Below are 16,891 nucleotides of genomic sequence, written 5' to 3' on the forward strand. Positions count from 1 at the left end.
AAGAAAGGCAAGGAGAAGCTTTTGTGTACAGGGATTAGAGGAGAGAGAAGATGGGAGGGACAAGAACACCAGGGTTTCAGTTACTTCTAATACTACCGCCCCAACCTAGATACAGGAAGGAAAGAATAAGAAAGAACAAAGCCAAGACCAACTGTTAAAAATTATTTAATAGAAAGTCCAATGTCAAAATGTAACAATAAACAAAAATACACATGTATAAATATGTATATATAATTAGACCTATACACTTTCTCAGACCCTTTTCAACATGGAACAGAATCATCATAGCATCTTGGTGGTCAAATCAAAAATAATACTCAAGCCACACGGTCCGCTGATGTCACAGGGATCAGTACTTTGAGGGTTCAAAGAATTCCACTCAGGAGAGAAGGGATTGCCAATGTCTTTTTCTAGAGAAACAAAGAGGGAAGGTGAACAATCTACAGCTCTGTACAGTGTACCTGACCTGATCATTGCAGCTGTAGCCACTTCTGTCTGTCTAGGGACAGCTCTCCTGCTAGGATTCTGAATTATTTAAAGTTAAGTTGTTTGTGAGTTTGCTTGTTTTCCACACTCAAAGCTCCTGGGGATTTTGCCTTAATGACTTTTTTTTCCACAGGCTGAGTGACACACAGTGGTTTGGTATGCCATCAAGTTGTGCTGGTTTGCACTAAAGCAGTGGTGCTCAAAGTGGATGTGCAAGATACCAGGAGGCTCCCAAGGTTACTCTCAGGAATTCAGAGAGAAAATACTAGAAACTTTATGTTTTCTATCTTACTCATTTAAAATATATGTGCTGTGTATTTTTTATAATGTGCCTTGATTACTATAAGAGTAAGTGGATATTTGCTTTAAACAAATTAACAAACATACAGGAAGGGTGTATCTCACAGAGGTCTCGTGGATAGCCAAGGGAGATGGAAACAGATGGATCCCATGCTTTACAGAGTCCACATGTGGGGAGAGCGGTCAGGGAGGCTGTCCCTCTGGTCTCCCAGGCCCACCTGAGGACATCCCCACAGGTGCTCAGAAGACTAAGGCCCCAAGATATTTGTCAGACCTGACTGCAAGAATGCCTCATGATCCTGCTGCTGGATTTTCCACTAATGTGAGGCCACAATCCTACATAAAACACAAGTGCCCACGGGAAGAGCAAGTATGCAGCCACTGACAAGGCAAGGAAGCAATTTGATCCTTTTTTGGCAATGAGATGGAGGTGAGTGGGAAACAGGTAAGGACAGAAGATGGGGAAAGGTTACCCTAATTTCAAAATCAGTTAGCCTGGGGCCAAATATTCTGTTGGTTTCCGGCCCTGGGATTCCCTCAGGCCAAATTCTAATCCACATGTTTAGGCTGAGACATGTGGAATTACTCACGTAGGAACCACAAGACACAGAATTGAAACGCTTCAGTGAAGAGCCAGGAGACTAGCTCTTCCATTGCCAGCTAGTATTTTGATGAATTAAATTCTTCTTTCTACCTGAAATATTTCTATTTCTTTTTGTAGGAAAAAAAAAATCCAAAAAACAAAAAAAAGAAAAGTCCAATTCTCTGAAGTCTGACTAGGCTCCTTGTAAAAGTCTAAGGCCCTGCAGATCGCTTCCATAGAAGGACTCTACTTCTCTGAGCTTCCCTGACAAATGCCAGAAGAGCTCCTAGCTTCGCCAGTGCCCACCAGCTACTCAGCAACTGTCTAGGCTTATGGGCATTTTCTATTTGCATATAATTCATCTGTGCCCTTTTGAAAAAATATCCCTTTGGCAGGACTCAGGTGTGCACTTGTGACTCAGCAGAGGCTCGGCCACCAGGTGTGACCTAACTCAGGGCAGATGCCTTTGGTTAAACAGGGAAGCCCTTTTCTGCTGCTTCCCATATATCTATTTTAGGGTGCGCTCTCATTTCTGGGTCTAGGCCGGCATGATCCCAAGAATATTTTTGGCTATCATGTCTGTAAAGATAGGTCAGGATGACCCAGCCATGACTGCTTACAGCCCCAAACGAGATCCAGCCCAGGCTAAAGCCCTTGAACTCACATAGCTTTTGGAGTCAGGAAGAGGAGTTGGGGTGGGAATAGACGATGTGTGGGAGTAAGTCTCAGCATTTCCACAGAGAGGAGGGCAATCCCACCTGACAGTGGCTACACGTCACTCTCTTGGGGATTTATGCTGTGGGCTGCAGAGGGCTGAGGAGCATTTTACTCCCTGAATCCTTAGTAAAGCCCAGGAGCCCTGTTGGCTCTGGCTCACCGGTTGCTTTTCCTTTCCAAGCTTTGACCCCTTCATTGCATGTAAGCCTGGATGGCCCGTTACATTCATGCTGAGTTCTGTGCTATCTTCTTAGCCTGGATGTCCCTTTGCAATGCTCTTCCTCAGTCCCCAGACAAATAATGGACTTGGAAGTCACAGTTTTCACAAAGCCTCCTTCCCAAATCTGGGCTGGCTGCCGCTGTGACATGTTCCACACTCCACACCCTGCATGACCCTTCTAGGCTGTCTCCCCCTTGGGTAGGTTGCTTGAGGGTGGGCTGTGTTTGGTTCAACTGCGTATTGCTGGCAATTGGCCCAGGGCCTGGAGTGTACCAGGTGTCCACAAATAATCTGTTGAATGCATGACTCCTCAGGACTGAGAAGGGCAATGCTAAAAATGCCACCCCTGGGATGACCTAAATGAAAGGGCCCCAGCTCCACACATTGGTGTCAGAGTGAAGCAGTGAAGCTGCTGAAATGCCAGCCAAGGTCACATGTATGAGAGGGAGAGTGCGTGAGCAACTCTCCCTGGCTGGACCTGGCATGCCTCGTTAAGGAAGTGTCCTTTATGCACCATGGGCTGGTAGACGACATGAGCCACAACACCCAGCCAGAGGCCAAAGGAGTCAAACAGATGTGAACATCTGGCACAGAAGGGGCACAAGGGAGGATCACCAACTGACCTCCCTACTGTCACTGGAGTCTAACTCAAAAGTTTTGCAAGAGTGATCACTAGTATTTTCCTGTTTTGGTATTATTACAGCTACACTGATATTTTCCTAGACAGACCTTATCACAGAGATTACAGAAGGCAATATAGCTCTTTCTTGAAGTCTGTTGATGATAAAGTTTATTTTCTTTACCCATGAGTAGTTGTTGTTGTTGTGTGTGTTTAGAAAGTGGATCCAAAGTTAAAGTCCTAATAAGGCAGCTGTCTGGTTCTGCTCCAGGAAAACAGATAGTAATTTTTATGAAGTTGCATCTTGCTTTGAATGGAAAAGTTGGCTTGAAATCTTTTGCAAAACTTCTCTTGCTCTCCCGCCTGTTGAGAGAGACCATTCCCTTAACAGTGAGGAGTCCAGGTCCCTGCTTCCACCCACCTTCTTATTGTGCCTTTGAATTCAGGATCTGGACTGAAATAGCGGGACACCAAGGGCTCTTCTCTTCTGCCTGGGTCTTGGCTAAGTGGCTTAAAGTTCCAAAGCTATTTTCAATCCTAGGGGAACCTAAGGCAGTTCTAAGTTCATAGTGTTCTTTTTACTCTAGATCTAAATCAACTTCAAAGTCTTGGTCTAAACATAACCCCTGGGAAGGAAAGAAGAGTGAATTCGGAGTAGAAAGACAATGTCAGGATGGGGCCTTCAGCTTAAGAGGGGAATCTTCCTGAATCAAAGCAACTTCTCTGGCTTTCCAAAAATAAGAACAATTTCTCACATTATCTTAAAGCACCTGCTAGGTTAGAAGTAATCAGGACCTTGAGATCAGATTTCACAGGAAAGCTGGACATGGCACCCCTTTTTCTCAAGGAAATTCTTTTCATTCTTCCAAGCTGAGTGAATGAGGTGGACAGGGGTCCCCTTTAGGCAGCACCTTTAATAGTTGCTATGGAGATGTCATCTTTTCTCACTATGTGCCTCAAGAGGCAAAGGGAGGAACTGTGAGGAGTTCCTGGGCTCTTCCAACCTTGGAAGATGTTATTTCAGTGTTTATCTGTCACTACATGGCTATCCAAAGACAATGAAGGTCTTGAGATTCAACTCTAGTTTTGTTGCTCTAGTTTGGAAAATACCCCTCGTCCAACAGTCAAAAAGACATCCAATCCAAGTCCATAAGAAAGGATTTCAGTACAGATCAGAGGTCCAGATATCGTTTTTCCTCCACTGTGGGATATGAGTTCTCCTAAACCTCTCTGAAAGGTTGAGGCTTTGAACCTTAAAATGATGTAGCCTGTGATGATACAGCCAGGTCCTTGAGGACCTGGGGAAGAAATCACAGTACATAAAAGCCTGTTCTGCTTGGATCTGGTATCGTACTGCAGAAGTACCAGGTGACTTCCCCAGATGCTGAAAGGATCCAGAGGTGGGGGTGATAGGTGCCTAAATTCCCAAAGCCTCTTCCCTCTGTGCACCAAGGTCCTCCCTGGTCCCAGCCAGTGGCCACTTCTGGTTTGTGTGCCACTTGTCAAATGCAGGGAAGCCAAATAAAATACTCCATGTATGAGGAACCAAAGAGAGAATCTGCAAGATGGATGCCCCCAAAGGTGGTTTTCACAGTGTTGCAAGGGGCACCGTAAAAACAAAACAAAAAATGGAAAATAATCAAATGACGTCTTTCCTTCTTTTCACATGGGCATGCTCATTGAATAGATGCATTCAACATTTTAGATACCTTACTTGGAACCCAGGGGTAAAAGACTCACTTCATAGGACCATTGTGAAGACTCTGCAGACAATTCTCAAATGCCTAGCAAAGAATCTGGCATAGAGTAGGTATAGATAATAAACATTAGTTGCTCTTCCCTCCAGGATTAGATCACATCTCAACTAAGGTATGAGAATCTCCTGAAAACTCACTAGTGAGTCCCAAGGTTTCCATAAGTCTCATTTTGTATCATAGTTTTTTTTTTTTTTTTTCCAGAGATATACCAAAAGGTGACTGCTGAAGTCAAGGCCATTTTTCCCTCTTGGAAGAATGCATCCATTTATTGGCAAAAGGCAGTTCACAGAGCTCATTCATGAAATTCCAAAAGGCTTATTCTGGGGCATTTGCTGCCTCATCCAGCTTCACAGAGGCACACTATGGTCCAGAAATCCACCCTTAAGCTTCCAGCCACCTTCTTACTATGCCTTTGAATACAGATTCCCACCGACCAACCATGCCTTATTTTTTGATTGGGGTTTTAAGCAATTTAACAAAAAGATCAATTTCTAACAGGTACAAAGGAATAAAGCTCTGAGAATGCCTTCTGGAGAAAAAGCACGAAAGGCAGATTTTTATGTAAAATTATAGAGTTCACTCTAATACCCCCACCCTCTTTTTTTCTTTCTTGAGGCATGTTTGAAGGACAGAGAAAGAATCCTAGAAACCAATTGGTTTGTATTTTATGAAGAAAATATCAGAGTCCTGGTGTCTAAGACTCTTATATTTTTTGGGATAAGAAATTTGATATTTTTTTCTTCCTACAAAACCTACATATTTTACCAAGTGTCTTTTCTTAAGACTAGGAGAGATGGAACACTCTTAAATTCTTGTCCAATATCTAAGCAGGAATTCAAATCAATATTCCAAACTGCATCCCGGGCTACTGAGGTAAAATTTGTAAGAGGTATGATTTCTGTTTTTATCAGGCTTATGGGAGAGTCCTGCCCTAATAGAAAAAAAGTGGCGATGAGGTTGGGAGGAGGACAAAGTTACAACTCAACATTGGGTGACATTCCCTGGGACCAAGAAGTGGGTTCCATCACCTGAGGACCTGCTGCTGGGTCTGTCATCTTGCTGGCATGTCTGCCTCTGGTACCCGGGTGTGCCTGTGATACATAGAGGTGTTTTTCTCACCTTATAACAGAGCAAGGACAGGGGAGCTCCAGTCTCAGATACCAGGCACTGCAGACAGGAGAGACCTGCTGCCCAGCAGGCTGCTGCTGCTTCTGAGGGCTGACCTAGTTTTCTGTCTCTAGACTTCGTACCCTCTTTCAGGTCCCTAAATAGACCATAGCACCTCTCTAGGCTCTTGCTTCAGTCTGGGGTGAGGAGGCATCATGGAGGTAAAAGCCTCTTTTAAGGCTGTCTGCCAGTAACAAACACATATTCAGTTATGAGAGCAGTACTCCATAGTCCTGAATATCTGCCAACCAAAAGAAAGCTGTGCACAGATTGCCGAATTTTTCTAACTCTACAACTTAGACTAGATGAGTGTGTAAATCTTGCTGGCAGTCCTAACCCACCCACTGGCCAGTAGACAGTGGGATTTCCTTTGCCCCAGCACACAACACTCTGCTAAATGCTTTCTTGTCATTTTTCTTCCTCCATCCACCTGGCCACTTCTGTCCCTCCCTGCTTTCAATTCCCGATTCCTACAGAGACTACTAGCAGAATGTACCAGCTCATCCATGGGATGGTTCTTTTCATTGTATCTCAGCCGATCTGCTGAATGTTTGGATAAACAGGGGGATAAAGGCAAGATATTTTTGTTTTAGATCCTTTCAGAAGGCATAAAAAAAATAAAGTACAAACACAAATCACTTGACGACTTTATGATTAAAACCAACAAATGGAAAACAGACAGTTTTGAGTGTCGCTAACATAATCAAGTATTTCATGCCAACCCACTCAAGCACCCTACTTCTTAGACCTATTTCTAGAGGCACCACATGTGTCTGAAGATGTCATCACTGTTGCACAGCAAAGATGCATCCAGTGTGACACACAGGAGACAGAACTCCAAGTGAGAAGCTGCTGGTTCATGGGAACGACACTTACAGTTTTATTAAACACTCAAGTCAGGTTCCCAAGAAATGCTTGGTTCTGTGTACACGTGCAACATGTCAGAATGTTAAGCGTGGCTTTGAGGAAAACCATATGAGTGTGTTTCATCTTCGGGTAGAGGGTGATGATTTTCTGGGAAGACACTGTACTGTGAGACAACAAGTCAAATGGAAGACGTTTAACATTTGCTTCATTCTTGCTTGATAAGAACACAAGATGGGGAAAAGGTCATTCACGTCACAGTGAACAAAGTCCCCAGTGAACAAATTTGAGGTGGGGCTTTGCAGTTCGTTTACACTTGAGGAAAACTATTTTCCTCACTTGGCTAAAAACTCTACAAGGGGAGGGAACTTAAAACCCTAGACTACTTGCCTCTCCCTGCATTTTTCTGCTTGAAGTAGGATGAAAAGCCTTAGATTTTGGCTGCATCTGTATTTATGTAACAACCGGCTGCTCCCCAAAATAGCTGTTGCTGGCTGCAAGAATTAAGGGATTTTGTTGTTAACATTTGAGTTCATTTTCTATAGCACTTGACTGAGTTTTTGATTCCTCTCACTTTGGCTGCCCCAGGTCAGAATGGAGGTAAGGAATGTCACCATTAGCACATCAATGGTGTCATCAATTTTGTGGATGGATTTGAAAGTCAAGGCTATTCTCAGCAAGTACAAATTTAGCTCCTTATTCTGTTTTATGGCAGGCAAACTTTTGACAATTCAGAGCTACCCACCTTCACACTATTCACCTTGAAAGGTGACAGTGTGACTGATATTAAATAGAACCTGAAACTCACAGCTCCAAAAGAAAGAAACACACAGTGCTTCTTCTGCAGTTTTTTTTTTTCTTTTTTTGTGGGAGAAACCCAACCCTGGACCGCTAACTTAGCATTTAATAGGGCCCCCTCCCCCGAAAGTAACAAAGAGAACCCTCATCAAAGCTATCAAACATATTAAAAAAATACAAAAGTTATTTTCTCCTTTTGATTGCTATTTACTTGTCACAATATTTGTTAAAAATATTACTTTAGTCTTTGAGAAGAGATCATTCTCTTCATACAGTATGGAAAAATAAACTCTACTGAACATACAGTCAACATTCCCCACCATTGCTGGGGGCTTTCGCATCTCCAAACACCATCACCAGTGTAAATGTTCTATGTTTTTGAGTAAGCAAACATTTTTCACCGTTCGATCCAGGGCTAGAAGTAAGAAGGGAAGGAGGTGGCAAGGCTCACGTAGTTTTGTAAAGGGGAAAAATTACAAAGTAGGATGTTTTTATTTGCTAACAAAGAGAAAGGTAAGAGATAGGGTGGTTTCAGGCCCTCCTAAAAAGCCATGGAGTGTCCCCTCATTTCCTCTGACCACTCACAGCCCTTCTAAACTTTGCTTTGACTGTTAACGGAGCATAGGGAACCACTTAGGCCAAAGATCAGTGTCACCGTGAAGGAGGGATCAACTTTCCACACCTGGGATCATCTTTAAAAACACTGAGCTGGATGAATGGGAGAAGACAAAGATACATAAAAACAGTAAAATGTTTATTTCTTAGAAAAAAAAAAGTGAGGCAGAGGGATTCAAACTGATTGTGATCACACTTCCATCTGCGTCTGAGCAAAGCCAATCAATCTTGCAAGCATCACTCTCGATTTAAACGCCTATTAAATGGCACAATCTGCTGCTTGCTCCCATGTCACTTCCAGGAATCAGGTCACAACATGCTTTTTATATTGATAATAGCATCCCTACTTCTTCTGAGCAGAGAAACAAGGCTTGCCATAGCAACCATCCCATTTCCAAAGCTCAACATTGCCAGTGAGAAGCAAGGCTCAGGCCGTCTTGGGAGAGAAGGGGAGTAAAGAGTGGGAAGGAGATGCTTGACTTAGAAGCAGAACTGGTCTAGAATAGAAGTTGGATATCTGAGTTCACCACTACCTCATCTTATAGAAAATAGGTTGGAGAGCATCTGTAAAACCAATAGTATCTTTAGGGTGAAATTGCAGAATTTTGCTGCATATCTGGACACAAGAAAAGTGAAAAGTTGCAACAAGTTTTAACTAGCAGCAACAAAGAAAGTTCAATAACAGTTTTTGTTTGTTTTTTAGTTTTTTTGTTTTAGCAATATTCCTTTGCAAGTTCATTAAGAAACACTGTAATTTAATGGGGAATACGTATGGTATCTTCTTTTGCTATAGTGCTGTTTCTTGAAGAGAACCGACCTTTGCAAAGATTTCAACTGGGGTGTAACCTATTTACACAGTAGTAGTTCCTGGTCTGAGAGGGGGAGTTGGTGCTATGTGATATCCTCTTCTTCCGAACAGTAATCCCGACCCTTGAAGGAAAAAAAAGAAAAAGAACATGAGAGTGAGACATTCAAACAAGAGCCTGAAATAGTTACTAGTGGTCAATTTTCTTTCAGCCTGTGTCCTTGTAACAGAATCTAGGCTTTATCAGGAACTACTGGGCACAAAGTTAATGCATCAGAAATAAACGTTGGCTGATTTTTAAGCTATATATGTATCTCAAGGCAAACAAGATTTACCAACCCCCAAGGAAGCCCTGCTTTATTTTGATAAGAATTTTTATCAGCTTGTTTTACAGGAATGTAGAAGACTCAGCTTGCACCAAAAAACCCACCAGATGGGCGATCCATTCAGGAAACCGATTTCTCACCAGGAAGCACAAGCAAGTCACTTCGTACTGCTCATGCTTCACAACTCCCTTTCCTTGTTTGGAACTTAAAATTTCAGAGGGAGGTTGCGCAATCCATGGATGTTTTAATTTTAATACACTCTGAAACCATTGTATAAAACAGCAAAGAAGGATCTGTTGAACATGTGTGACATATCCAGTCTATGTGGATGCTCTGGAAAGGCGAGGATGCTTTAATGTGCTTGCTAACAAGGCATGTTACTGGGAGGCTTAGGACGGCAGGAAACAGTTGCTTTGAACCTATTTGTTCTCTCTCCACTAGCTTTAAACCCAGTTGGGACTGGGCTCTGTCTCAGACCGCACTGTGTTGTCTTGTTCAAAACACAGGACTTTGAGCTGGGGGTATGGCCCAAGTGGTAGAGTGATTGCCTAGTAAGCTCAAGGCCCTGAGTTCAAATGCCAGTACTCCCAAAACAAAACAAAAGACTTCTCCCACCCCAAATCAAAACAAACAAATTAAAAAAACAAACCAAAAACAGAATGAACTGGAACTTGTCAAAAATAAAGACAACAACAAAATACAGAACTTTCTTGGTCTATAAATCAGCACAGACAGCAAAGAACAAAGTACCTACCCAAATGTATCACAATGTCATAAAGACAGGACTTCGCAAAAAGCCAAGTGTCATTATTATTACTTCCATCATGCAACTTTTGTCGTTTTAAATACACTTTTGGGGGATGCTCCTTTAAAAGCAGAATCTTCTAAATAATTAGAATGCATTTCTAAAAACACTACTTAAAGACAACAATAATTTTGCACATAACTATTTTGCAGGTGTGTTGGCACTTGTCTGTGTATACTTAAGTATCATCAAGATGAATTTTTGTTCTGTGTGGCTGAGGACAAATCCTGGTTCTGAGACTTACTAGTTTTGGTATCTTGAGTGCATTACGCCTCTGTGCTTCAGTTTCCTCCTTCAAAATATGAAGACAACAACAGTTTCTGCATCACAGCAGTTTTGAAGATTGAGTTAATGATAATAAAATGACTGAAAAGTCATTTTATGCATGGGGTGTGCATATATGCACAAGTGTGTTTGATAAAGCAAAGAAGGCTGCTATATAATGACACCTTCAGGCCTGTGGAAATGAGTGGTCACCTAATCCCTGCTGAATGACCCCAGATTGCTTGTTCTGTTAGAATGTGAGTCACCACGATTGGGTTTCCTCCACCATCCAGGTGCTGATCCTCACCCCTGCTACCTGCAGAGTGTCTGTGTCCAGTGTTATCTCCAGGCTTGGCTCATTTGCTGCATAAAACCTGTCCTGGGCAGGGGAATGAGTGTTCCCAAGAACAGGCATGCACAGTAGTAGTCAACCCTCATAGATAAGCCTCCCTGTGACACTGCTCAAGCTGATGCTGACTGTCGCCTTAGCCAGACCACTCAGGAGACAATGAGTCACCCACAGGAAACCTAGAAACAACATGCAAGGTCCCTGACCTTGGGGTTTACTCTCCAGGGTGGGAAACAGGACACACAAACATATTAACACAATGCTATGAGCATCAAGTGATGCTCTCTCAATTGTCCTCAGCTCATGAGGCTCAGAGAGTAGATTTGACGAGGGATGCCTGGCTTTCTGTTGGAGAGGAAAGAAAGGCAGGGCTTGTGGAGGTTTCACAGACATTTTATTAGGAAAGGAAAATGGGACCTGGGTGTCCTACCAGACTATGGTTTTCTGGGGATCATCATGTTTTCTGTCCCCCAGGATTATGATCAGGATTAATGGGGGAAAACACAGAGTCTGATAAGGAGCTGATAAATGTTAGCTGCTGCTCTTACTATCGCTACTGTAACTGCTGTTATCATTAACCGTGACTTTGTCCAGGTTCCCGGCAGGAGAATGAATAAGGACCTCCTTCCTTGCAGCTGTAAGGGTAGTGAGGATTGTGGTCACAGTTGTGATTTGACAGGAGTCAGAGAATTTTCCTTCCACCTCACCTTTGTGCCCTAGACAGGCCAGAACCCCACGCAGATAAGGATTTTATGCCAAAAATGTTTTTTTTTTGACAGTCCTAGGGAATGAACTCAGGAGCTCGTGTAAGCTCTCTACCACTAAAACCAGGCTCCCAGCCCTTTTGCTTTTAGTTTGTTTTTGAGATAGTCTTGTACTTTTGATCCGGCTGGCCTCAGATTTTGATCCTCCTAATTCTGCCCCGAGTAGCTGGAACTACATGCCTGTACCACCATTCCTGGCCACAAATATTTTTAAATGATCTTTAGTTTTCTTTATTTTACAACAGTCTTGTTTTTGTGTGTAGTACTGGAGATTGAATTCAGGGTCTTATGCTTTCTTCCCTCTTTATGTCTAAATACAGCCTCCAGTCTAAGCAAAGGCATAGTTAGCCAGCATGAGGTTGAGAGGGCATGAGGAAGAATGTGGAAGCAATGACAGACAGACAGACACATACACAACCTACACATGAGAACTACCGTACTTCTGGATAACAGTGTTTTCAACTTTGTAAAAGTGCTACAGGGTCATGGAGCTGAAGGGCCAATTCCCTTTAAGTTTATAGCCACCACAGAAGGGTTCCCTGAGACAAGGATGCCCACTATCCCCACTCCTATTCAACACAGTACTGGAATTCCTAGCCAGAGCAATCAGGCAAGAAGAAGGAATAAAAGGAATACAAATAGGTAAAGAAACTGTCAAAATATCCCTATTTGCAGACGACATGATCCTATACCTTAAAGACCCAAAAAACTCTACTCAGAAGCTTCTAGACATCATCGATAGCTATAGCAAGGTAGCAGGATATAAAATCAACATAGAAAAATCATTAGCATTTCTATACACTAACAATGAGCAAACGGAAAAAGAATGTATGAAAACAATTCCATTTACAATAGCCTCAAAAAAAATCAAATACCTAGGTGTAAACCTAACAAAAGATGTGAAAGACCTCTACAAGGAAAACTATACACTTCTGAAGAAAGAGATTGAGGAAGACTATAGAAAGTGGAGAGATCTCCCATGCTCATGGATTGGTAGAATCAACATAGTAAAAATGTCGATACTCCCCAAAGTAATCTACATGTTTAATGCAATTCCCATCAAAATTCCAATGACATTCATTAAAGAGATTGAAAAATCTACTGTGAAATTTATATGGAAACACAAGAGGCCACAAATAGCCAAGGCAATACTCAGTCAAAAGAACAATGCAGGAGGTATCACAATACCTGACTTCAAACTATATTACAAAGCAATAACAATAAAAACACAATGGTACTGGCACAAAAACAGACATGAAGACCAGTGGAACAGAACAGAGGATCCAGATATGAAGCCACACAACTATAAGCAACTTATCTCTGACAAAGGAGCTAAAAATATACGATGGAGAAAAAGCAGCCTCTTCAACAAAAACTACTGGGAAAACTGGTTAGCAGTCTGCAAAAAACTGAAACTAGATCCATGTATATCACCCTATACCAAGATTAACTCAAAATGGATCAAGGATCTTAATATCAGACCCCAAACTCTTAAGTTGATACAAGAAAGAGTAGGAAATACTCTGGAGTTAGTAGGTATAGGTAAGAACTTTCTCAATGAAACCCCAGCAGCACAGCAACTAAGAGATAGCATAGATAAATGGGACCTCATAAAACTAAAAAGCTTCTGTTCATCAAAAGAAATGGTCTCTAAACTGAAGAGAACACCCACAGAGTGGGAGAAAATATTTGCCAGCTACACATCAGACAAAGGACTGATAACCAAAATATAGAGGGAACTTAAAAAACTAAATTCTCCCAAAACTAATGAACCAATAAAGAAATGGGCATGTGAACTAAACAGAACTTTCTCAAAAGAAGAAATTCAAATGGCCAGAAAACACATGAAAAAATGCTCACCATCTCTAGCAATAAAGGAAATGCAAATTAAAACCACGCTAAGATTCCACCTCACCCCTGTTAGAATAGCCATCATCAGCAACACCACCACCAACAGGTGTTGGCGAGGATGCGGGGAAAAAGGAACCCTCTTACATTGTTGGTGGGAATGTAGACTAGTACAACCACTCTGGAAAAAAATTTGGAGGCTACTTAAAAAGCTGGACATCGATCTACCATTTGATCCAGCAATACCACTCTTGGGGATATACCCAAAAGACTGTTACTCCAGAGGCACCTGCACATCCATGTTTATTGTGGCACTATTCACAATAGTCAAGTTATGGAAACAGCCAAGATGCCCCAGCACTGACGAATGGATTAAGAAAATGTGGTATCTATACACAATGGAATTTTATGCAGCCATGAAGAAGAACGAAATGTTATCATTCACTGGTAAATGGATGGAATTGGAGAACATCATTCTGAGTGAGGTTAGCCTGGCCCAAAAGACCAAAAATCGTATGTTCTCCCTCATATGTGGACATTAGATCAAGGGCAAACACAACAATGGGATTGGACTATGAGCACATGATAAAAGCGAGAGCACACAAGGGAGGGGTGAGGATAGTTAAGACACCTAAAAAACTAGCTAGCACTTGTTGCCCTTAATGCAGAGAAACTAAAGCAGATACCTTAAAGCAACTGAGGCCAATAGGAAAAGGGGAACAGGTACTAGAGAAAAGGTTAGATCAAAAAGAATTAACCTAGAAGGTAACACCCACGCACAGGAAATCAATGTGAGTCAATGCCCTGTATAGCTATCCTTATCTCAACCAGCAAAAACCCTTGTTCCTTCCTATTATTGCTTATACTCTCTCTACAACAAAATTAGAAATAAGGGCAAAATAGTTTCTGCTGGGTATTGGGGGGGGGAAGGGAGGGGGCGGAGTGGGTGGTAAGGGAGGGGGTGGGGGCAGGGGGGAGAAATGAACCAAGCCTTGTATGCACATATAAATAATAAAAGAAAAATGAAAAAAAAAAAAAAAAAGAAGGGTTCCCTGTCCCCAACCTTTGAGGGACAAAGTTAAATAAACCCTCTGTACAGATACTAGACTGCAAGTTTCATTTCCCAAGCAGTGTTCCTCTAAATTATTATAATTACTAGAAGAAGGAGGACAATGCAATGCTTTGCAGACATCACTGCATTTATTATTCATATCAACCCTGTGGGTAGGAATGGAGCCCTGTTACTTGAGGGCAAATCTCAGAGACATCCAACACCATAGAGCTAGCCTTCTTCTGGGTAGTGACTTGATAATCAAATTCAAATTCAAATCAGCTCCATTTTTGTTATTATCACCTGTCAGCGGCTCTGAGAACCAAATATTTTGGTAACAAAACCCTCTGAAATCAAAATGCATTGAGGCTGAGAGCTACCATAATGTACCTAGTGCAGTTCTAAGTGACAGAACTTTTGCAGGGGCTATCTCTCATGACACAGGGGCCCCATTGGCACCCTGGCCCTATGGGGCAGGATGAGGCGTGAGCTTCTGTTACATGACTCCATGTCTCATTTAAATTGTTAAAGAACAGCTAAAAAGAGAACCTTAAACCCTTCAGCTGTCAGAGGCAGGAAGTAGGAGTGAGCAGGCTTGGGAGATATATAGCAATTCTCTCAGCTGAAATCTGCCCTCCCTGCCCCCGCTTGTAAAGGGACCCAAAATGGAAGTCTTTATAAAGACGCTTTACACAATCAGAGTTGGGCTGTTCTCACAATTTCACTCTTGTGCAAAGGACACACTGAAAGATCTCCTCCGCAAGCTGCAAGAGTGGAAAGTCCTAAAGGATGTTGACAAGGAAGGACTGTTTTAAAGAACTGCACCGGCATTTTGGTGTTGACTCAAAAGTCTCAAGGAGCTCTTGACTACCAAGAAATTTTTGATCATGTCCTATCCTGCCTATGGGCTTTTATGTCCTCTCCAGTTATCTGTGTTATTATATTCCTGGAATCTTGAAGAAGTTTGTCAACTTAGAATATACATTATAAGGTCCTAGGGTCAGGATTTTTGTTTGTCTGTTTGCATGTTCAAGTGTCTAAATTAAGAATTAGAGATATAAAGTTATAGCAAATGAAAGGAATTATCTTAATTTTAAATTCTCCTAGTTCAAAGAGGAACAGCTCAAAGAGTGACTTGAAATAAAAATGCAATGTGCCAAAGGTACTTTTTCTACTTAGGTTTAAGATGGACAAATAGTCTAGGACTAGCCACCCAGTGGCAGGTGTTTCTTTAGCACAGAGGTCCTTAGTACCCTTCTGTAGATGTATACGAACACAGCCCAATGTACACATACCCCAAGCACAGAACAGTTAGCTGAAGAGTGAGTCTTCCCACTGGGATAGACTAGATGGAAGTTCTGGCAAGGAAGCTCTGACTCTCAGTTTCCTCATCTATAAAACTGGAACAATAAGACCGAACTTGCAAACTTCTTGGGAAGTCACACACGTAAGGTGTTCATCAAGGCGAGGCACATGGTAGGTGCTCGATAAATTAAAGTTTTTGTGAGGATACTGAAAAAATGAGACCAACTGACCCAAGGGTTAATAAAACTGCCCAGGTGTAAATCAATGTTACAATCAGAGCTGCAGGCAGCAAAGGGCCTGGCTTCGATCCTTCCTCCTTCCTGGCTGGCATCCTCTGTCCCAAGCCCTCACTCCATTCATTACTGCTCATTTTTCTAGGTATTCCCTGACATCCTATATAAAACAGCACTTTGCACCTGGCTTCATTTTCATTTCTGCTACTTATTACTATCCAGCCTCATTATCATATTACAATATATATCATATACACTACTCTTTCCCCCCTCCCTTTGTTTTGTTTTGTATTTTTTCAGTACTGGGGATTGAATCCAGGACTTGATGTATGCCAGGCAAACTCTTTACCATAAGTCACACCTGCATCCTTTTTGTTTTTGAGATGGGGTCTCACTAACTTTGACCTGGCTGGCCTTGAACCTTGTTTCTCTTACCTCTACCTCTTGAGTGGCTGGAATTGTAGAGTACACCACCAATCCTGGCTTAATTCCTTTTGTTATTGGCTGCCTTCTTCCTTGACAAAAGGTCCCAGTGGGCAAAAACTTTTAATTCCCTGCTGCATCCCTGACTTGGAGCAGTGTTGGTAACATGCTGGATGCTCGGTACACCTGTATCTCGAGAGCATTCTGAAGTTTTAGAGTTTGGAGGGGAGCTAGAGATTTTCCTCTCCTACTCCCCACAAATGTAGAATGGACTTCTATTTACCACATTGTAGACGGAGAGCCTTCTCTTTTCTGATAAAACATGTTGGATACTTTTCCAAACAGTCTATGACACTCTTATAACAGCAGAACCCAAATCCTGCCTCTCCATAGTGCCTACAGAATGCTTGACCCTTGACCTTTGTAACCAGTGGATGTCTTTTCAGACCAACAGCAATCTTGTTTCTTATTCCTGCAGCAAATTTAGCTTCAATCTAGTTCTTTCTACTGGTAACGTGTATCAGTTCTTCCATGTTCTTTTAAAGAATGGACCCCTCAAGGCTAATCAAACAACAATCCCACCAATACAGAG

At 42.1% G+C, this 16,891-nt stretch overlaps 1 protein-coding gene across 3 annotated transcripts in view; it reads right to left on the reverse strand.

The window, feature by feature from the left end:
• Positions 1-149: 149 nt before the first annotated feature.
• The window catches only part of C11H1orf21 (chromosome 11 C1orf21 homolog), a 238,657-nt gene continuing 221,915 nt past the window's right edge, over positions 150-16,891 (reverse strand). For all 3 annotated transcript variants that reach the window (XM_074047266.1, XM_020177073.2, XM_074047265.1), the window contains exon 6: positions 150-9,056. In XM_074047266.1, coding sequence (XP_073903367.1) covers positions 9,018-9,056 — 39 coding nt within the window. In that variant the 3' untranslated portion in view covers positions 150-9,017. The remainder of the gene's footprint in view (positions 9,057-16,891) is intronic.

The sequence above is a fragment of the Castor canadensis genome, chromosome 11 (assembly GCF_047511655.1).
Source record: "Castor canadensis chromosome 11, mCasCan1.hap1v2, whole genome shotgun sequence".
NCBI classification, from domain to species: domain Eukaryota; kingdom Metazoa; phylum Chordata; class Mammalia; order Rodentia; family Castoridae; genus Castor; species Castor canadensis.